General features: G+C 41.5%; 2 protein-coding genes across 5 annotated transcripts in view; both read right to left on the bottom strand.

Moving 5' to 3' along the window:
* arap1 (ArfGAP with RhoGAP domain, ankyrin repeat and PH domain 1) overlaps window positions 1–13,826 on the bottom strand; it is a 42,689-nt gene extending 28,863 nt beyond the window's left edge. For 3 of the 4 annotated variants that reach the window (XR_004213193.1, XM_031860666.1, XM_031860667.1), the window contains exons 1-2: window positions 13,669–13,826; window positions 3,822–4,953 (exon numbers count right to left, since the gene is read on the bottom strand). Coding sequence is in view for 2 of the 4 variants with exons in the window: in XM_031860666.1 (XP_031716526.1) it covers window positions 3,822–4,879 (1,058 nt within the window). In the remaining 2 variants the exon portion in view is untranslated. Of the gene's footprint in view, window positions 1–3,821; window positions 4,954–7,297; window positions 9,478–13,668 lie in introns of those variants that run through there. The other variant, XR_004213194.1, reaches the window with a different exon arrangement.
* Window positions 13,827–16,922: 3,096 nt separating this feature from the next.
* Window positions 16,923–23,891, bottom strand: part of stard10 (StAR related lipid transfer domain containing 10) — a 13,254-nt gene continuing 6,285 nt past the window's right edge. Inside the window, exons 2-6 of the mRNA XM_031861204.1 lie at window positions 22,044–22,191; window positions 21,777–21,880; window positions 18,784–18,904; window positions 18,333–18,385; window positions 16,923–18,063 (exon numbers count right to left, since the gene is read on the bottom strand). Of these exons, the coding sequence (XP_031717064.1) occupies window positions 17,857–18,063; window positions 18,333–18,385; window positions 18,784–18,904; window positions 21,777–21,880; window positions 22,044–22,191 (633 nt within the window). The 3' untranslated portion in view covers window positions 16,923–17,856. The remainder of the gene's footprint in view (window positions 18,064–18,332; window positions 18,386–18,783; window positions 18,905–21,776; window positions 21,881–22,043; window positions 22,192–23,891) is intronic.

Raw genomic sequence — 23,891 nt, 5'->3', positions numbered from 1 at the left:
TCTCTCTCTCTCTCTCTCTCTCTCTCTCTCTCTCTCTCCCTCCCCACTTCTGGTTTAAGTAGCAAGTCTGAACCTGCTTCGCTCTGTAAGATCCTACCTCCATGTTAACACAGCATACCTCTGGCTCTGCTGTAAGCGCACACGCACACGCACACACACACAGTAGAGGTGTGCCGGTATACCAGTTGTACACCTGTGTGGTGACATATTTTAATGGTAACAATACCCCCAACTATTTATTTTACAGCCAACTAGTTCCTACTGCATCTATTGTAATAATTGCATTAATAATAACAGTATCGGATACCAGTATCGGTGTTAGTGAATCCCCAATTTTGGCAATTAATAATGGCACATTCATAATCCACAATATCCTTCATACAAAGTCACACTTGACCATTATGATATCAAATGCATAGGCTACAGATATTCTGTATATAAAAACTAATATAGATTCACACAATACAGTATATATGCTGCTTGTTTTTTAACAGATTTTTTTGCTTACTTTTCATATCATTACTAATCTATTATTCATTTAGTTAATCATGAAGACATCTACACTCAAAAATTGTGAAATGAATGCATTCATACAACGTTGAGCAGTCTATTCACACCATTTCCATGCTGACGGGAAAGTCAAGAATGAGCACACAGGCCTGGTTTCCATCCATCAAGTATTGTGAAAGTTCCTCTTTATTTCTCCGTTTGGTGAATTTTCTTCTCGTTACAGTCACAATGATCAGCTTTTACCCACACAAGGACATAACAGATACTAGTCGCATATTACAGCAAACAGCACCAGACCAAAAATGGTGAACCTCTAAACGGAAGACTAGTTTAGAAACAACGTGACAAGTAAATATGCCTGCGTGAAATACTAGTAGCAAACAGTTACTGCTTATATATTTTTTTTAAAGTCACAACGGTAAACGTTTGACAAATATGAGGTTTCAGAGAAGCTCAAATAATCACGTGACAGTACTTGACCGTCAGCTTAATGCACTTTAGAGACACGCTAGTATAGCTGTTACAGTAAGCTGTGTCAGCTGTTGGTCTGTCAGCTCAAGTCAAAATTCAAATACACACAGAAATAAACTGCTCTGTTGTGTAAAGTGCACCTTTAATGTGGTAATACCATGGCTAGATTTATACAATATACACATTCTAAATTAGTTATTTGTGTACTTCGGTTCCAGCAAGAGAAAGACCATTTATGAAGAAGCAAAACATAATTTATAGTTAACTGGTGACTCTTCATATAAGTTCTATTCCCGAGCTCTGTTTAATAATAAACCCTAAAATAACACACAATGAGGGGAAACTGACCCGTTGACACAGTTCCTCCTTGTTCTCAGAGGAAGAGTGTTGAGAGAGGGGCTGCTAGCTATAGAGACTATATTTAACCTACCCTCTGCTAGCTAACAGATGACAGAAGGCTGAAGAAACAATGACCGCTCCTTCCTCCTCCCACACTCTGTTCATGTGAACTCATTCTGGGCAAATTTCTACACTTTATCCCCATCAGCTGACAATAGCTAACGGACCCTTTAGTTACGGTGTTGGCAGATGAGAGGCATTCTGAATTCACATGTGTTTATTGCATGGCCCTCGCTGCCTTTTTTAACTAAAATACAAACTAAATGGGTATTCAAGACCAGCACCAATCTATTCTACGCTGTGAAACACAACCAGCGTACCGTTATAGTCGCTGTTCGAAACGGTCTGTATGTCATTGCTGATAGCGAGTGCTCACACTAAAGCTAAGAGCACAGTTTTCTTCAAGAAAACAGATTTTCGTGACAGCAAAACATGCAAGCTTTGTGAAATCCCATTTTTCTGGTTTTGTACTCCACAGGCACACAGGTAATACATCAATACCAGAGTCAGTTCCCTAAACTTAACTCCTCAAACAACCCCAGGACAGGACAGGATATCTGCTCTCGCACAGGATCATTAAAACATGAAACTCTCTTACTCTGGTCAAGGTGAAACTAACAGCAAAACTAACTCCAGTAGACGGGATAACATCTCTATGAACAGAACCTTGTTTTCTATTCACTGAAAATAGGTGGAACGGCAGAAAACCTGAACACAGCAGTAAAGAAAGGCTTCCTTGTTTGAAACACTGACACAGAACAGAGTGATGAGGGGGATTAGAAGGTGAGAGTGCATGCTATAAACAAGTACCGACTGAGAAGAGACAAGTGGAGATATCATTGGAGATATCATTAGTATCTATCTTACCTGTAGCAGCATGTTCAAAAGGAGTCCTCTTTCATGACAATACAACAATCTTTAACACACACACACACACACACACATCGGAGAAGGGGGGGGGGGGGGGGGGTAAGCAGGAGGAAATGACCAGTTAACCAGAAGATGGGAGGAGGCAACGAAGCACACTTACTATGAAACAAAAGAGCATGTGAATGTGTGCTGGCAGAGGCTACAAAAAGTCTGCCGGTAGATCCTGGTAACAAAATCACTTTTGTCTTTCTCTCTATCTTTATTTCTCACTCTCTCTATCTCCCTGTGATTCTCCCAGAAGCTCTTTGTTGCGCTGTGTTGTGTGTTTTAACCGCTCTGTGTTGTTCTCTATTGTAACTTCCTCCTTCTCTCTACAGCTAGTTTCCCTTTAAAACACAGACAGACAACATGCATATATACTGTATATTGCAATGCTCATAGTACTTTAAAGCCTGACTGGTGATGGGAAAATTAAGTGCTCCTAATCTTGTATAGGCTGCTATTACCAGGAAGTACACAAACAGACACATGATGAAGCTAGGGTCTCATCAGTGCAACTTGTTGAAGGATAATAGTGTGCTCTTAAAGGGAAAATGTGCAGCCACTTAAAAAAACACAAGTGCTTTTTAAAAGACCCACATTTTGCAAACACATCAATGTGCACAAAGAGCAAACAAGCAAAAAACAATAGTGCCTGTGTAAATAAAATAAATCTAAACACTGCAAAAAACAGGATTTTATACACAATGTAGGAATATAATAGCCGAGACAAGGTCACCAAAGAAACAACACATATGTGGTAAAGTAACCACAAAACAAACAGACTGTAGCTTCACAGCTCAATTTGCTCATAGATGAACACTCAATAGGTCTTGTTCACATATTTCCGTATTCAACAGGCCACTGAGCATGAGGTCCACTCCGTCAGTCAATGGGCTTTGGCCTTTCAGTTTCAGGAAGTGTCTAATTTTGATTTCAGGAAGTGTTTAAAAGCCACCATTAACATTTTTGGTGTCTAACCTGCTATTAAAGTTAGCAGAGTTGCATTTTTCCATCTTGTCCAATAGGTGGCAGCACAATCCTAATAGTCTAAGAACTAACAAACGTTTACAGCTGTGACATTTTTGACCTTTAAATATAACTCAACACAGACAAACATTCACTTACATACGTTTTGTCATCTTGCCTTCAATACAGCAGCCTCACACACTCAGGGGGACAGAATATTACTAAAACTCACTTTGTAAATAGGGTGGGAAAAAAAAAAACTCAAACCCTGTCCTGTTGTAGCAGAAAGGCCCATTGAAAACAGGGTCGAGCGACCAACGAGTGAAAAATATCTCAAGTTTTTCTGTTATGTTTTTCTCTTAAATCATATATTTTGATAAATGATAGATAGAGGCAATCTCAGAGGGAAAGAAGAGTAGTTTTAAATCCACAAAAAAAGGACAGGAGCGGTCACACTCCTGTCCTCTTGTTCACATACATGTCACAAGTATTCTATAAGACAGCCATAAAGCAAACACTCATTAAAAGCTGCATCCATATCCATAAAATAACAGTAGTCTTACCGGTGTGGGATTGGTGGAGGGCCTTTAGATACCGCCCCTGCTTTTGGTGGGAGAGGTGGAGCATTTACGTCATTGCTGAGGAACACAGTTCGGGAGACGGATGAAGTTATTCTTCCTCCGTCACCACCCAAATGATGGGCAGGGGGCTGAATAGCTAACGTCTGAGGCCGAGTTTGAGCAGAGAGGGAGTTGGGAGGGTGGAGAGGTGCATGTGTGGGGGAGCTGGCGGGGGTGGAAAACTGGAATCTGCTTTGTACAGCTGGGGCTTTAACCGCATGTCTGTCCGGTTTGGGGGAGGCAGGGGCTCGAGCAGGAGGTGAGGGGCTGAGGGGGGAGGTGAAGCACTGTGGAGGACAGTTGGGGATGCTTCGTGGAGGGACAGGGGGTAAAGGGGCATCAGAAGCTGGAGAGACAAGTTGGCTGGGGTCGCACTCCACTGGAGCACTGGAGCGAAACCGAGTCCTTTCTTTGGGCACAGGCTTCTCCTTCTCTCCATCTATTCCTCCATCCCTCTCTTCCACTTTTCCTTCTCTAGCTGCTGTCTGTCTTTGTCCAGGAACCGGCCTCTTCTCTCCTACTTCTCCACTTACCTCTTTCATCCTGGGCACTTGTCTCTCCCTGGGGACTGGTTTCTCTCTTTCCCTGGGTAAAGGTCTCAATGTCTCTCCGTCTCTTTTCCCCCTTTCCTTGAGGACAGGTTTTTCCTCCACTGGGATAGGCACGGGTCTCTCTCTCTGCAACGCTTTGGCGTGTCCCGTTTCCTCCAATCTCTGATCTCCTTCAGACGGTACAAGGTGAGAGTGTGTGTCAGATTGTGTGTCGCTGTTCCCGTGCCTTTTGTTCAGGCTGGCCAGGATGCGTCTCTGGTGACCCGGCAGGGTGATGCCCATGCGCTCCAGCTGATCTGGTGTGAGGCTGCGACATTGTCGGAATGTTGCCAGCCCGGAACTCAGAAATGCCTCAGAGTACTGCTCCAGGCGAATAACACATAACCACTCCCACACAGTGTAACTAGTGGGTTCAGACTGAGACATGACTGATGTGTGGGAGTGCAGCATGTGGGAGGGCGAGTCTGTGTCGTCCACAGAGGGAACAAGTTGACTTTAACTCCTCAGATCATGGCTTACACAACCTGTGGGAGAGAAACAAAAACACCAACAGTTTTCAAGAGTATCAATTAAAGAAAAGCATTCATAAACTCCAAACAAATAATCTCACCGGCAACGACAGCGCCGCTGGTATCGTTTTCACCTTGTGAGCTTGTGTGTGAGTCATCGTGGCAAAATGTAATCCCGGAGACACCTACTGTAGCAGGAACTACAGAGGCATGTTTTGGATATTTTGCCAGGGGATTATGTGTCACGTGATAGCATTGCAACCGTGTAAGATGCAGTCACGAAATTTTACAGGTGTGCAGTTGAGATCAAAATTAAGGTTGAGGTCGAGGATGGTTGTGGCTTCAGCGAGGAGGGCACACACACATTTTTGCCCCTGGTCCGATTTGGCATTTGGTGCAATCAACCACAAGATGATCTCTTGTTTTTCCTCTTTTGACTTTTTAGTTCCTGAAAATGGATCATTGTGTGTCACATTGGTCCGATTATAGACCAGATAATGAAAAATACTTCCTACAAACTGCACTATTTTGAGAAATCCTGCATTGGGTAACGTTTTGTGGTGCAAAAGTGCAGAAATAATTTTGATTCCTAAAAGGAAACAAGTGATGATTAAATCAACATGGCGACGCCTGAGCCTGCGGCTTGTAGCTAATAGTGCTAATGGTGCCGACAGTACGAACAGTACGAACTACGGCAAACATGCTGACAGAGTTAACCGTGTTTACCTGAGGGTGAACCGGAGGAGGGGTGCTACGCTTCCGCAGCAACACTGTTGGTCGGGACTGCGTTATCAGCTGTAACCGGCATATGATCTCAGTGCAGTGTGGCGGCCGTGAGCTAACCAGTGGGGCACGCTCACGTGCACAATCATGCACAAACATGCACTAAAAGCAAGCGTGGCCGGCCCGGCTTTGTCAACAAAGCGAGGGGAAGCTTGGATAACAACACACACATAGGGAGAGGCACTTCATTCTCTGCTCAGGTACACATAAAATCACTATGTCTTTACAGAGCATATCGTTGTGTTCTGCTATATTAATGCTCTGAATGTCATATGTTGCTCCGTTAATAATCAATAGTATACATCCAAGAGTTGGCCCTATTTATGATCTGTAAACGGCAGTGTCAACTGTCAAAGTTGTGTGTGATAAACTGTTGTCAGGAAGGGGAAAAAAAAAGGAAGTTGCGTTAATGCCTCGACAGATCCCCTAGCAACAAGTCATATTTAAAAGCTCTGTCGAATTCAACAGCACTTGAACGGATAAATCAAACTTTGGATCGTGTATTCATAAACTGCTGCACAGATCAGGTGATCAAATCTGATTATGAGTGACTTAGAAGGAAGCTGCTGTTAGATCTGTATTCCCTACTTAATGTGTTATTTAAGGTAAACTAATCTCTGTACACGCATAAAAACACACATCTTTAGAATTACTTATTACATACTTAAATATATTATTAGTTTTGAGCAGTTAACACAGCTAACAGTTAACTATCACACAGCAGACCGCTATGGGAGGAAGTGCAATTGTCACAAGTATTGACACACACAGCACGTTCACACAGACTCCCTCAATTCTCTCTACATCTCTCAACACACACTTGAATGCTGCACAAGTGGATTCGAGATTGGCTTCCCACAAGGCATCCCCACTCCTCTCCATTAGCACTCTCTTTAACGTACCATCCACTCAAGGTTATGGTTTTCTAATGCAGTATACATTTAGCATATATTTTAGAATTTTTGAGATTTGAGTTAAGTTCTGCAGACGAGTCACACTGCCAGGCCTTAATCAGCAAGCAGCAGGCAGTGCCAGCTGTCCGCATTCACATGTGGCGAAACCTGCCCGACCGTAGCAAATAGCTCAGTGAGGACCGCTGTGGTGCACAAACTTAGAGCTTTGACAAAACCATGAGCAAAAATGAATTCTAAACGGTGTAACACGTTTGGAACATACCTCCAAAAGCTATTTTGTTGCTGTCAAAATCATTAATTATAACACCGACCGCTTTTACAACACTTTATCTCTGCCTGGTGCTTTTGACCACAAGGGAAGCTGCTCATTTCCCAGACAGAGACACAAACAGTCTTTCATCACAGCTTAGAGGGAGCCTCTTAAGAAACTACACAGCCTAAACTACACTTGAAACAGGCTGATACATCTTTATGTCATGATGTCATGTAAAACAATCAATGTTACTCTGAATGCAACTTTTAATTGGCCTAATCTAGTTTAGAACTTTAATGGTTAAACTTGAAAATGAAAAGATTAAATGTAACTGTACAGAAGACGCATTAGCTGACTGAAAAGCAACAGATCACGCAAAATAGTCAACAAATAAAAATATGACATGGACCTGATTTCATTTGGTAGCCAGACGTGAGGGTGGAGGAGGCTGAGCGAGCACACAGTAACCCACACAGACCAGACCGAGATGGGTTACTCACCAGTGTGCGAGTGTGTTCAAATGAGGACATTTCATTTCCTGTCAAAAGCTTCCTCTGACAGGGCAGATACCACAGAGCACAGGGACAGGGTGAATCTTACACTCTGATCAACTGTAGTTCCTATTTCTGAATTGAGGAACTTAACTCACACCATAAATTAGTGCGATTGGTCGTCTACCGTCATTGGAGACGCACAAAAGTCCAAATATGACATTTGAACACACGCACACATTTAAGTAGCAGGACTCAGCATCTTTGACCAAACACACATTTTCACCTCAACACTATGGTTCAGAAAAGCCCTTAATCAGCCTTGTGTGTTCGGTGTGTGTGTGTGCGTGTGTGCGTTCGGTGTGTGTGTGTGGGCGTCTTTAAGAAATGAGGCACAAGTGTTAAACGCTAATATAGAGGGTGAGAAATAATAATGAAAACTGTTCTCTTTGAATAACACCCAGTCAGGCAGCTGAGTTCTTCAATCTGTAGCCGCTCAAAAGTTGTTGTTTTTTTACTAAGACAAGTGACAAGACTGCTGCAATAACCAAGGAGTGACAAGATAAAAGCATGCCAGATAATCTCTGAGGCTCCAAAATGTAAAGCAGTTTTTACTTAAATATTTTAAGGTGATAAAAACCTTGAGAACATTGCGATTTTGTTGCAACAGACTTGATTTTGACATTTGTTTTTTGACCAACCAAGCAATCCTGTAGAGAACCCAACAAACTAAGCTTAACTGTAGCGTACAACTGTGTGTCGTCTGCATAACAGTTTAAAGAGATGCCGCGTTAATACGGACACAAAACTTCCTACAGTACCAGATGTAAGGAGCACCACTTTAAGACATGACTGCAGGCAGGTTAATGAACATGAGAAAATGTATATAAATTGTATTTCTGAGCATCCTTTGTGCTGCATTTTTTATATTATAGCGACTTAATAAATGCTCAAATTCAAAACCACATCTGGCAAGAACTGGATTGAAGGCATTATGGGGTCTATTATGTGGACATTTATTTACTATTATCTCTGTGAATTGTTTGCCAGTCATCCATCATGTGTATAAATAAGGCATTGTAATGTCATGAAACACAAGAAAACTCCAGTTTACCACTGTTATTTACACACTCACATAGTTCAAACTTTCTGGCCAAACAGCTAACAAACACGCCTTTTGTTTTGGTCTCTGTGAGGCAAACAACCTCCCTTGGAAAAAAAAAAAAAAGTGCAAGTTCATCCTCCTGGCTTTGAGGTCCTCCATCCAAAAGACTTACTTTCATGGCCCACATCCTTCAGTTGATCCAGGATCAGAATTACTAGTTTTACATTGTCAGGTGTCCTAACTCTGAACAAAACCTGGCTGCCTCTTTAATGTACTGATGATTAGTTTGCTGCCTAAGATGTATCATGTAGATACAACCTTTTAGGAGATGTAGCAACGACTACTCTTTCACTCTTGACAGACCTGCATCCTGTGTTTGTGCTTCGCTCCGCAAAACACTACTCGGACCTTTCTCTGCACTCAATGCAGAGAGATAAAATTGATATTGATCTTTTCACCTTGGCTGTCGGTAAAGTGTCAAACAAGGATATTTTCAAAAAAGCATTTTGCTCTCTGCACATTTCAATTTATTTATCTCTCCACTCTCGCCCTCTTGCTTTGCGCTCCCTCCTCCCACTCAGAAAGCCGCCAATAACAGGGTCTCTGTGCTGCCTTCACAATGGAGCATTCTGTTGCCTAGGAAAGTTCACACACACACACACACACACACACACACACACACAACACACAACACACAAAATACACGCACACTGAGATGAAGGAGGGAAACGCATGGTGGGGGCCCACTGGTCAAATCTGGTCACACTTTCTAACACAAGTGCTCACCTAATAACATTGTTTGTGTGAAGTTGGTAGGGGCGGTGGGGCCTCAGAAATTGTTTGAGGCTCACATCCCCTTTCAATTTGACACACAAACAGAGAGCCAGGATGTTCCATTTGCTCTGTTCACGCTGATCAGTGCTGGCTGATGTCAGGCTCAACTCTGCTTACTGTCAGTGTCCTCAGTTCTGAGGTACATTATCTACCTTTTGGACTGAGTTTACATTTACACAACAACAAGTAAAATATCAAACAAACTTGATCTTCCATTAATATATTATTATTATTATTATTATTATTATTATTATGAGACAACAACTTAGCCTGTTACTGACATCATCTCCTGCTCTCATGCAACACATCCATAGTGACAAAGTTGCAACTAACAGCGTGCAGTATATGTCACAAGGCTAAAAAAAAAATTTAAAAAAAGTATTTCTCAAACCTTTCACATATTCTTTACTAGGCGATGACGAGTTATATGATTAAGAACTTTTATTGTAATTCCACTGCCAGAGTCTGTGCATACGTCACTTCAACTCTAACCTGCATGTAGCAGACAGCATATGCATTATCACAAAAACACTGATTCTAAGGGCTATTGGCACAGTAAACAATGCTAAACCATTTTTTTTAGCCATAAATATCAACACAATGTTTAGATCTACTCAGACACATCGACTTAAACAAATAGCCTTACTTAGATAGCAGAAATACGTTATGCTGTTAATGGAAATTACACTGACTGCAGTGCACTGTGCACTATAGACTTTTGGCTGAATTGTAATAATAGTGAAATGCAATAGTGCCAATTTTTTCCTTAAGTCATACCCACTCAGTGTATTGCAAACACTGACCGCATTGCACAAGTGTCATGTCGTAATGTTGTAAATTCTATGTGTACCAAGACACGGGCATGATCATCATCGGTTATACTGATATCCTGGAAAATGTGGTCTTATTAACCCGTAAACACCATTTTAATTTGCAAAGGGTGCTGAATGACGACGATATGGTCACGATAATGTGTAATGTACTTAAGTTTGTGTATGCTGTCCAGCTGTCTTTCTACACTACCCCTCGACTGTGAAGTCTTGAGAAATACTCCAAAACAAGTAACGGTTTCCTTTAACCCTTCCTTTCAAGAGCAACAAGGCCTTTGTGTGAGAGTACATATAAGGCTGGAGCCCAATACATCTTTTAATGTGTGCCAAAAACCACAGGGAGGGGTAGATTAACAATATATAATCGCAATATTGTGTGATTGAGACACTGGCATCAATATCATGGTGTGTTACTAAGACACATGAATATCCTAGTTTGAGTGTACTTGTAGAAATACCAGTGAAAGATTATGTTTGCTGTTAAGTGAAATGCCGGTACTGAAATGTTGAATGTTTGAGACATTTAGAAACAATGTCTCCATCACATAGTATGTCAACCAGAGGGCACGAACATGTTCATTTTCTTAACTTTAAAATGCAACACTCAGTACATATCTTGGTCCCAAAGAACTAAATGTAGAACATCTTGGTGGCCGCGTAGTAAAGACACATTATTTACGTTAACCGTAACATTCAGTTTGGGGGCTTTTGTTGCAACGGTTACAAACATTTTTATCAGTACATGTAAAAAATAATAATATCTCCCAAATATCTATTACTGTATCTGTTTTAAAGGTGGACTCTGTTGACATCAGTGAAGCTTGGTGCTCAAACACAGTCAAAGTTAGTGGAACGGGTTTTCCTGATTTCAAATTTTTGAAGTAAAGCTGTTGGCCATGTTGCCCAGAGAATTGTTTTGTTGCTGCTGTTTGCATTCCTCCATGATGGTCATTGAAAAATAAAATGCACAAGACTGCACTACTGTTTCTATTTACATTAATTTGGAGCCACGTGATGAACTAAGTCGAAAATTAAATTGTGACAATATTCAACAGACGCTACCAGTTTTTGGTTTCTGCTCTGGTGCCTCTCCAGACTTATGGATAAGCAAAACGCATGCACACGCACGCGCATATACACACACACGGGACATGACTCATATACCATCCACTAGACACACAGCTGCTTTCAGCCCACTTTCAATTAGAACTAAATAGTGACTCAGTCCTGCCAGTAAAGGAACGCATCTGAACAATGTCCTCTAGTGAACAAGCCTGTGTGTGTGTGTGTGTGTGTGTGTGTGTGTGTGTGTGTGTGTGTGTGCAACACGTCACAGAAAGACGTTTCCCATGGTAACCCACACACAGGCCACATTGAACCTACGAGTCCCTTGATGGGACCAAAGTCCTCAGCCTGTGACAAAAACAACAACTTTTAAATTAAATGAGTATGATGTTCTGCGGGTCACAATGTTTTCCTGCCATGGTGGACGTGAACTGATATTACCGCAAGTATAAAGTGTGTGTATACTACAAACTTGCAACAGAATAGGTTCGGAGTATCTTGTTTTTCTCTCGACTGGCCATTCCTTAAGTCACTGCAGCAACAAAGTTTTGACTCTCTGACAGCTATGAAAAAACCCAGATGTTGGAAATGATTACCCGTACACATCTCATTAAGCACGGCTTTAAAAACAATGCCTAGTAATAAAATCGCTTGGACTAAATCACTGACAAGAAATCCTTCAAAATGTTGAGAAATTACACAGAGATATACAAAGAGGTGCTTTGATTTAGTCGCTCTATTCAACAGCACCGCAAACTTACAACAAAAACTGGAAATGATATCCTTCATGCACGTAGGGTTTACTGCAAAAAGGTTTGGCTAGGTGTACCAAACTGTAAATTTGAATGTGTGCATCCCTAGTACAAACTCATCACCAAATGACACGTTCTCTTCCCCTCTGAATATGTAGTCTTGAAGCTGAATTAATGTAATTTTAACTTCTTGCACAACTGGGCTCTCCATTTAGCCTATCCTGTGTAATTGTTACAACCTGCAGGCGGCTTCACACGTCCTCTGAACCACAGAGATGCTCTCCCTCTCACCTCAGTGGGGAGTGATTCAGTAGCGAGTAATCATGTGAGTGTATGAGACAGACGCAGAAGGAAATGGAGAGAGAGAGAGAGAGAGAGAGGAAGAAAAAAAGACAGAAAAGTGATAGATGCAAGATAAGACAGAGATAGGGACAGACAGACAAAGTTTCAGCTGCAACTTGAGGACTGATCAATAATTCAGAGCATATGTATCCTCGGTAGAAGAACAAGCCATCTAAAACAAGATGTGAGTTAGCTCCATTTAGCATAGTTTGCCTCTTTTACTGGTAGACACAAAAACAAATAAAAAAATCACACTTATATCCGTGCCTTGAAAAAAACAACACAACATAATGTTGCTCTGTGTGCGCTTAAAAGCCAAAAACAGACAGTCACAGGCTCACTAATAACCAGTTTACTCTACAGGACAAAACAGGGTCAGTAGGGCAATGGTACTGTTTGACAGCTACTTTTGCCAGGCTCCCATGTGAATATGAGTCTTTTTTTTTGTGTTGCTCTTTGGCAATACAAAGGTTATTTGATCCGTGCTTTAATTAAGTGCTTGTAAATGGTCCTAGGAAGCCGTATGCCCTGCTTAACATAACAGAACAGACATCATTGGGTACACAATTATGCTGCTTCTGTGAGATTACTGAACTGTGCACAAAAATGTACTGTACTACGAGGCTTTTAGCCCATGCAAAAAGTCTACGTTCCCCTGCAACTACTTACCACAGATTGGATTAGCAAAGACAACTAGAACAACTATCACAGTTTCCACTTGTCAAGACAGAGAGGTGGGTTTGTGTAATCGATTGTAGCTGTTTAGGCTGTAGTGTTTGGGTCCAACCTGAGAAAAAGTGTAGAAATCATTGCTCTAAGTCTACAAATGCTAGTCCTGTGTGACCACCTGTCACAAGTCCACCTGCCAACAGTCACAAACCATGATGTGAAGAAACAGGCATATATGATACGCTCCATTCCCACAGGTGTGACCGAGTTACTCCATCTGTAAGTTTGGTTATTAAAAAACATGATTAAATAAATAGTCAATTTATCCAGATGCTTCATCCAGAGAAATGACGAATCCCACTGGGGATAAACAAGCCCCGTCGAAAGCAGTCCTATTTCCTCTCCGCTTGAATGGAGACAACCAACAACAACAACAACATCTAACGAGTTATTATTAACCGATTCAAGGTCGGGAATAATTGCTCCACTAATTAGTACCGTAAATCTAAATGCACAACTGGGTTTAGCAGTCGACGGACTATGCATACAAGTGTGTATCTGCTTCAACGAGTCCAATGTTTGTGTGGTTTTATGGTCTTTAGTCCGCGACCTGCTCTTATCAGCTGTTCTGGGAAAAGTTTCTCTGTTAATAAAAAAATAAAAAAGCTAAGACATTCTCGTCATTCCCTTACCTTTATTCAAGTGTTTGCAAAGTGTTCAACTCCACTGAAAAAGACTGGCGTTTGTCGCTGAGGTCCGTCAAATAGTGGATAAGGTTGTTTTTTTCTCACACGGATGAAAAAAGCAGCAACAACTCTCAGAACGGGCAGTGTGTGTGACGCTAAAGTAAAGGAAGTAAACCACTTCCGCCTGTGCGTTTCAAAATACACCTATGTATTGACATTCAACGCTGCACCGTTTTATTTTTTAAGGCGAGCAACTATGTTTTCCCGGTGTTTCTATGGCTACGTGGATGTGATAAAATTGCTAAAACTTCCGTCCGGCCGTCATGTGACCACTGAAAAAGCCTGGACAGCCCTGCCTGTTTTCACGCAAATGCCCTTTAACTGTATCCCACTGGCAGGAGTCATAGCGCACACAATGCTGTATGTGTAAAGTATTTACCCTCTGCAAATCACAAACTATTGTAAGGACAGTCATAGAAGACATAGAGATATTAGCGTTTACGCACAATTAACTACGAGGTACACATTATACTTTACAGTGTATATAAGTCGACCTATATACCTAATTTGTCTTGGAGAGCAAAAAGGTTTGCTAACTCGTTTTAAATATAAGAATAAAATTAAATATTTATACTTTTTTTTAAATGTTTTAGTTGGGGGAATTCACCAGTTACTGATTTACATACTTTGAATCTTAGAAATAACAACACTGTTACTGTAGCATTTAAGCCAAATGAGAGGTGGCTATAATTGCATGGGTTTCAGTCCTTTCCATGATCCCAGCAGGTGGTATGAACAGGTTTATTCTAGTCGGCACTGTGAGCAGGAATAGAAATCATTTGTATGAGAGGTGGTGGGGGTGATGTGGAATTCAGATCAGCGTTAAATCAGACTGGCTGCTGATTTGTTGTAAGGTCCCATAGGAACCAGAAGAGGGCAACCACTCACCATCATGATGTTGAGCCTAGTAGACTATGGAGAGAATTTCAAAGGACTTCAAGGACTTCAAAAAAAAAAAAAACACACAATAATAAAGGGGGAAACAGGATTTATAGTAGAAAGAGAATGTTGCATGTAAATAGCCCTTTAATTATTAAAGAGGATTCCTTTGATTGTATTTCAGCCACAGTGTAGAGTCAGTTCATGAAAGCAATTGAGAGCGAGGGAGGCTGGCATGCAATAAAAGTCATAAGTTAGACTAAATTGAAACCCATAACTTATAATAATGTACCAGGAGACCCCAAACATAAAACATTTATGAATTAAATACATCCCACTTGTGAGTTTGTCATATTCTCTGTCAAACATTTTTTTTTAGAGAGCTGAAGGGGAAATATGCATATTTTGTGGCCTTTGTGTTTCTGTGTGAGTCACAAATATTATTCAATGTGTTCCCTCATGTCCCTCACAGTCAGTCCAAAGACCCAATGAGTAAAAGGGTAATATCTTCAGGAGTCAGGATGAACAATACACTGACTGTGTGACAAGTCAATGACTCAGCAGTACGTTACTCATTTTACTTCTGACCTCGGCTAAAGATCATGGGACTGTGCCAGAAAGATTAGCTTGGGTAAGGAAGTAGGAGGAAGGAAGAAGGAGATAAAAGGTGACAGATGAAAGGAACAGGTGACTAAAAAGGTGAGAAGTGGCAGAGAGGAAGCAGGGAGTAAATGTTGAAGATGAATGAGAGGGAGGTGAAAAGAGCAGGAAAGGGAAAGCAAAAGGAGGAACATGAACAAGTTGGAGACTGTAGAGGGGATAGGAAGGTAATAAATGAAGGAAAACAAATGGCTGGATTCAGAAAAAGTAAAAAGAGGAGAGTAAAAAACAAGCGAGTCAGAGGAAGAGAAAACAAGGAGAAGAGGAAAGAACTGAAGAAAAGAGGATGAAAGGAGAAGTGAGGCCTGGATGGGAAGAAGATGAAAGGATGAATTATTAGATGATATAGAGATGGGAGGAGGACAGAGAAAAGAAACAAAGACGATGAGACATTGAGCAACAGAGTAGGGGGAGAACACATGAGGTGGAGGGAGAGGGAGTTGGAGAGGAGATAAGGAGGCACAGGGCTGGTGATGAGTCATCACCAGACTATCAGCCTTGGTGGGTTCCGCTTGCTGTGTGGGTGGCAGTGTGACACATATGCAGAAACACACACTCAGAGGGATGCCGGCCATCGTGCTGCTTATACGTCTCCTCCTGCTGCGGAGGCAGGCGGGTGGAAGACAATACAGGGATACCTCTGGGACACGCAGTTCACACACTCGTGCACATGCAGCCCTTTCCTCTGACACACACACGTGCACACAATGGTGATGGCTGAGTGAGAGGTCTCATTAGGACTCTGAGGATGGATGGATGACTATATACAAAGGCAGCTGTATGGAAAGAACACCAGAGCTGTATACACCTCATGCCTTTTTGCATCACTCGCATACTCTTTCCTTCTTCATTCATAATTTATTAGGTGGTGCATATGCAGAGGCGGATGTTGCAAAAAGGGAACTGTCAGAGAGGATGACATGCAAAATAAATAAAAAATATGAGGTTACCGTGTACAATGCAGTGCTATGCTCCTCTTACTGAGGCACTCAGACACAGATAGCTTCATGGACTTTCAAATAATTATCTCATCTTGTGTAGCCAATGTGTTCGATGCGGTCTTTAGCCATACTTACAAGCCATGTTACCGTGTGCCAGTACGTGTTACGCAAGACTAGTGTCATGTCGTCCAATTAACAGAAATTGTAGCCGTTGTACATGTGGTGCATGTACATTATACGGGCTCTTAGTCTGATCCTACACAGGGAAGCAGGGGCAGACACCCTGCAATAAGTCACTTCCACTGTGACAGGAAAGCTCTCCTTGGTTTATGTCTCCCTTCGGTGCCGAGTCGATCACAGAGTTGCCATGCCAACAGATTGGGGGATTCCTCATTCTCATCCAGGCCACTGCGCACACAAACGCTACACACATGCCGAGTGCATGCAACCATACAAACAAACACACATACACACTTTCCAAGAGTGTAAAACAGTTCATCAATAGGTTGTATGTCATGATGTTTCCCTGTTCTAATCATGGCTGTGTAGTAATCAATGCTCGTGTGTGTGTGTGTGTATGTCACCGAAACAATGTGTGAATGGGAGCAGATCAACCATATTTTAGCATCAGCATGCAAACCAGCAGCCTCAGACCCGAGCAAAAGCACTGACGCAAGTAAAACACACGCACACAGAAAAAGAAATGACTCAGCTCACCAGTGAAATTTGAAAACCTTTGTAGGAATATGTTTTTAATTTTCAAACTCTACATACATTCATACATCTCTCAATTAGAGTAGCAGACAGTACATGTGTAAAATCTGTATGTATGTATGTGTGTGTGTGTGTGTGTGTGTGTATATGAAAGGGTTGCAGGTTATGGGGTTCCAGCTGCCTTCTGCACACCTGCATATTTATTATGTGCTTACAAGATGTCATGGAGACACATAATGAGTGACAGAGAGACAACATGGGCAGAACGACACTAAGAGTGTGTGTATATATGTAGTTTAAATTAATGATGTGTCTCCATATGTGTACTTGCTGTATACATGAGCATTAGGGGGGGTGCACTGAGAGGTTTTCCTACTAGATAGATCGTATACATAACTCGCAGATAAAGGAGTATAATTCTGAAATCCACTGTTCATATTCTGAATGAGAGCTAGTTGTCCACGGTCAGGTTACTCTGTAAACATTTCAATGGTAAATCTTACTGAAAATATATTTTGCTATGATAACCTGCATAGGTCCTGATTAGAAAACTTTGATATCCCTTGGAGGGGCATGAAATATCACTTTCTGATTACAATGAGTATGAGTTTACCGATTTAAAAATAAGTAGCTTCCGGTGCCCCTTGTGAGTGGGTGGGTGTGTATCTGTGAGTGCATCTATGTTGCATGTATGAGGTCATACTTTATGTATGCAAGTATGGGATGGAGTTGGTCAAGTATGAGTTTGTCTATGTGCGTGATCGGTTACATACATGTGCCTGTTAGTATGCCTGCATATGCAACAGTATTTGCATACACACATACTTAACATATGGAATCACATATACATAAGTCTAATTGTGGATGTGTATCAGGCATGCTTCTAACCCTGCATTACTGTATGAACACATGACCGTGTGTGTGTGTGAGTGAGTATGCTTTAGTCGCTGTCTTCTCTCCCCTGGATCTCAGCCAGGCAGCTCTCATCAATATTCTCCAGGCTCTCGGCATGCTGGATGCTGAGCTCAGAGAGTGGGATGCTGGGTAATGTAGTCTGTTCGGGGTAGAGCCAGGGCTTGAAACCAGGGTTGTGTCTCTGCTTCCACTCTGAATACTTCAAACATGCTTTGTTGATCTTCTTCATTGCCTAGAAAGAACAAAATAGATGAACTACACGGGTAAGATCACATTATTTTAATCACAAACAGATTGCTCCATCCCAGGCTGCTCTCCAGAGAATCTTTACCTTATTTCAACAAGTATGCACACACCCTCAAACAGACAAACTAATACTGAAAACAGAATGTTTCAGGAATGTGTAGGAGAGAATATTAGTTGTTGATTATTAGTTGTATAAATACCTCACCAAACAGACAACTCACTCACAGAATCTGTGTTAATCTGCAAAAGACTTACGCGGGGAGCAAGGAAGTGGGAAGACTTGTTGACAACCCACTTGGGTAACGAACCTGCAAAGAGAGACCGAGTGAACAGACGAAGACGGTGAACAGGGTGAGATTGACAGAGAATGAACGTGAGAGAGAAAGAGAATAAAACAGGAGGGTGGGGAAGATATAAAAGAGGGACTTCAAGTTTTCTTGATTACATGTCATGTCATGTCATTCAGGATTAAATACGGAGCCAAGCGCCAGAGTGAAATAGATTCTGTCCTTCATGTGGTTACTATGGCGACTCATTTTGTCATAAAGGCAGGGGAATGAATCATTCATTAGAACTTTCTGTGAAGCGCCTGGGTGTGTGTTTGTGTACCGGTGTCCTTCAGTCTTCTGTGTGAACTGCTATTTATTCATTATTGTTAAATCTGACCTTGGGTGTGTGTGTGTGTGTGTGTGTGTGTGTTAGTTACCTCGTGGATCTACCTCGGCCATGTAAGTGAGGGTACAGAGGTTGGTTGGTCCCTGGCTCTGGATCAGGTAGCCAGTCTGATTGGACACCGCTCGCACCTTGTCCTTTTTAGGAGGGTATTTCTGTGGAGACAATAAACAAGGCAAATTTGTGATATTGGGTTATACAAATTAAGTTGAATTGAAATTGAAATTGAATGTACAGATGAGGGTTCGTATTGGAATTAACATCCTTATTCAGAGCATGAATGTATCAACCTTGAACAAGAAACCCTGTAAAATCTTCTTTAATTTTTTGGAAGCAGATAAGACTCAAAAATCACGACTTAAAAAAATAAAATTGTGTCTTAAGCTCCGAGTGTCAAATCTGTCAAATGGTTGAAATACTTTGTGCAGGGTAAGCATTAGGATTCTGGAGGTTTTTTTTTGTTGCTGCCAATCAATCTGATTCTTGTCGTATTTCTGATCCAAATCCAGTCCACACTACTCAGGAGTAAAGGCCGACTATTCCACTGCGGGCTCCTTTGACTACATATCTGAGATTATTATTCATGATGATAAAGTATAGCACTGGTTAGCCAGTACTAATTGGGACAGGCACACCGCAGAGCACTGAAGAACCACAGAGAGCAGCAGTCGGCTAAAGAACCTTTATCAGAGGAAAAATTCATACAACTGATTCATCATTTCTTTACTATTTGACTCACATTTTTAGTGCCTGCACCTCTAGTAGTCGGCTACATTGAAGGAATTTCTGCTGACAATACAATGACAGCTTTCATTACATCTGCAGGTTTCTGGGAAATCAGCGACAACATTATGTTCTGAAGATAATGTAGACAGGAGACGCTAGGATTTAAAGCATTAGACACCGATGAGGCGTCTCTTGACACATCCGCTTAACCAGGAAACTCCATATCTGACCTGATAATCAGTTATAATCAGAAATAAGTTGATCTAAGAACATTTACTTAACTTTGTGTTTTTTGGCTGTTGGTCAGGTGTAACACTTGGGCTCCGGTAACTCACAATGTTATTCTTGACATTTTATATGTTCACCGATGAATTAACACGACATAGAGTAGAGTCTACAGCCACTAGCAGCACTGTGAGGCTGCACTTACTGTAGACAGAGCGGTGTTTGGAACTAAACGCAAATGTCAGCATGCTAACATGCTCATAATGACAATGCTAACTTGCTGATGTCTGGCAAGTACAATGTTTACCATGTTGTTCACCATCTTAGTTTAGCAGGTCAAGCATGCCAATATTTGCACTAATCACAAAGTGCAGCTGCGGCTGATGGGAATGTCTATAGTTTTGCAGGTATTGTTAAAAGAAATCAAGGTATCACCAAAGTCAGTGGGCTTCATCCTCTGGAGAGAAAATTCCATCCATCCAATAATAGCACTACCATCCCTGGAGCTATGCTGCTAAAAAAAGTGCTCAATAGATCAACTGCTAGAGTAGTCATTAGCTGTGGCCTTGATATTAATATATTTAGGCCCCTCTTACGAGTTAGACAGTTACTACGGGGAAGTGGCAGATGGCTCTCAAAGGATGATTGCTGAAAAATGGTCCAAATATAAAGACAGAAAAAACTGTTATTTACCACGTGTAAGAAAACAGATTAATTTAGAGTCAACACAGTATAAAAAGGGACGACTCCTGGACGTGGACGTGTAAACTCAGCACTCCACTAAAGATCCCCTTAAGCTGCACTCCACAGGTCAGGCTCTCGACTCCTAGTGGTAATCAGACACACAGCCATGCCCACACACACACGGAACACACACACACACACACACACAGCGTCTATTATGTTCGTAACCACTTGTTGATGCAGGAATGCGGAAGGCGGAAGTCAACAGTTGAGAGTCACATGAGACGTCTTATCCTTTTGTAAACATTATATTAGCGAGCAAAACTGAGAAACAGAAACAAAGACCGGAGTACAGACAGAAACGCAAGAGAGCCAGAGAACAAACGAAAATGGAAACGAGGCAGAAAAGACAGGAAGTCAGATTGAGAGATGTTCAACTGAAACAATTACTTGGTTAATTAGTTGATTGTCAGAAAATAATCTATATATAGTGAAAATTGCTTCATCAATAGAGTAATGCAGCTTTGCAATTGTGAGGATTTGCTGCTTTCCTTTGTCTCATCAGATAGTAAACTGAATTTATTTTAGAACTCTGAGAAAACATTTTAAATATTTCTGACATTTTGTACACCGAACAATAGATTAGCTGAAAAAACAAATCGGAAGATGAATTGACAATGAAACTAAACGGTTGCTGCGGCCCCAGAGAGAGGTGATGAGTACAATCTTTCACACAGGAGAGTTATTGTACTTCTACCTCCTCCTCTTCCTCATACAGCCAAAGAAAAAGGCGTCTGGCCAGATTCCAAACCCAAAGTCACTCAGCGTTCTCTAATCAGTCTGTTTGCTTTACTGGCCTTTGGCATTCAAATTACTCTAGTTCTTAAAAAGCAAGACTGGAAGCTGAAGTAAGAACACAACGTATTCAACGGAATCACATTAACTACCCTACACTTAAAGTGAAGCAGTGCCATCACACAGTATATCAATCATTCTCCCAGTTAAAAGCAGGAGGTATGAGCGTGCTCTCTCTTTGGAAAGGTGGCCAAATGCTCATTACTTCCTGGATGCCGTGGTAGTCTTAAATGACACACACACACACACACACACACACACACAGCTTTATATTGCCGCCTCTCCACAAATATTTAAGGACTTCTTCTAATCCAGTGCAACGCCCTTAAGCTCGCTAAACTGGATCAACATTCGTGTCGGCCACCGACTCAATGTGCACGCATTTCAAAACTGGTCATGCATTTCACAATGCACCTTTGAACACATATGTACAGAGTACTGAAGGGGTGAATGAGCAGGGCCCCAGCTGAGCATGTGTAAGCTCTGTACATAAGTGTATGTGTGTGTGTGAGTGTGTGTGTGTGCGCGCGCACTCACGGCATGTTTGACAGAGTAGTTCATGATGATGTAATCTTTCCCCATTGACAGCCAGGAGCGAAGCGTGATGACATCGCGGTTCCGAAGAGGACTTGGACAAGTCCCTGTTAACATACAAGACAAATCCGATGAACAAAACATTGGACTGGAGATCAATGTGCACTTTGTGTGCGTCTCTCTGCTTCCATTCACAGCCCCAAATCATATTAGTGTCAAATGAGTGCTTTCTGTGAACAGCTTATGTTTACGCTCGAGTGTGGGACATACACGAGTAGTAACCAACGTCCGCATTGGCTGTAAGTTTCCCGATATCGAAGGTCTCGATGACGTTTGTGTCCCATTTCTTTCTGTATTCAATGTCATGGAGAACGTCATACATGGACTCAGCTGACACGTCCTTGCACACCATCCGACACTGAGAAAGAGAGACAGAAAAGAAAGGGACAGAATGATTATTTTTAGGCAGTAAAGAAAATGTACCGAGCTGGCATAAATGAACCACAGACTAATCCAGATTTACTGAGTTTACCATACATAACGCATGGAACATTTTAGAGCTCATACGATTTTAAAGAAACTGCATCCCATAAACGCACAGTAAAGTAGAGCTGCAGTTTGTCGCTACTCATGCCGACAAAGGTGGGTGTGAAACAAACACGAACACATCAAAGACGAGCAAACAATTCCACATCCATATTAATCTGGTGTGCAAAAAGAACAAATAAATCCAGACACACTCAGGTGTGCATGTGTGTGTGTTACTTTCAAACTAACTGCGGGCATAAATGACATGTAAATTATTAGACATAACATGATCAGAGTATATCAGTGTCAGCGATCGAGACTGTGTGTGTGTGTGTGAGAGAGAGACAGAAGGAGAAAGACAAAATTAGGATTAGCATTAAGAGAAAAGCCACTGATGACCGATAAGCCATTACTTGACCTGAGCTCTTAGATGGTAAACAATACAGTCACTATAGGATCGAGACACACACACACACACACACACACACACACACACACACACACACACACACACAAACGCAGTCTGTCAAATGGTTTGTGAAGGTAACAGCAAGGAGTGATTTTTAGAGGCCATAAACATCCTAAAATCTACTTTAAAAACAACCTTCACATACATTATATGGATACATTTCAAAGCAAAATCTAAGAGGGATCAATTGTTTATTCATTCTTACTTGTTGATTTGAAACAAGTATGATGTAGTCGTGTATCATGGCCTATAATGAAACCATAGGGACTTGCTGCCTATGTCACCTTTGGAGTAGATGACACTGTACATACACCCTGTGTAAAGAGAGGTCTGCAGCCTTTGAGTAAAGCCGTTACTACAGTTACAATTGCCAGGGGGAATCAGTCTTAATAATAACAACAAAGAAGGACAGAACAATGGAGGATGAGAGACACAAAGAACAAGCGTGAAAGGCTAAGAGGGCCGAAAAAGAAAAACAGAGCTAGAGGAGAGTAAATGAGAAAGAAATGGACTGCAGGTAGTTGTCTGATCCAGGCGATTTTAACTCCCATTACGAATCAGCCCTGGAGGGTTAAAACTCTATCTGCACTATCTTCCTCCCCTTGATCCCTGAGGGCTTAATTAAAGAAAATGATCACCAACTTCATTCTACATTTGGCTGTACAGCTCACTTTGGTGGACTTGGCATTTTAAAAATTGTTATCTGAAGTGCTCATTCAGATATGGATCTACAAAGTCCTTTAATTCAATTACATTCTGTCATATGAAAGAGTAACATGACATGACTACGGGTCAAGCGCCATGTTAGCAGCTGTGAGACTGTATTTAGCCACAGCGGTGCTAACATCAGCATGCTGCTGATTATAATGTTTAACATCTTAGTTTAGCATATTAGCATGCAAAGCATTTGCTTACTAATGGTACTGACAGACACACTGAAAAGGCACCATTTCAGAAAGACCCAAATGAAGTGAAGTAAATTGTCCTGAGACCAGATATCATTTTAAATCTCAACATCCCATTTTGGCTTCCACTTATTCAAGAAATTGAATTTACTACCTCTAAATCCAAATTGGAAATGCATGACAACATGAGAGCTATGCCCACTTGTTGCTGCTGTC

Source organism: Anarrhichthys ocellatus, unplaced genomic scaffold (assembly GCF_004355925.1).
Source record: "Anarrhichthys ocellatus isolate YVR2014 unplaced genomic scaffold, GSC_Weel_1.0 scaffold24, whole genome shotgun sequence".
Lineage (NCBI taxonomy): Eukaryota > Metazoa > Chordata > Actinopteri > Perciformes > Anarhichadidae > Anarrhichthys > Anarrhichthys ocellatus.
This window is presented reverse-complemented; position numbering and strand designations above follow the sequence as displayed.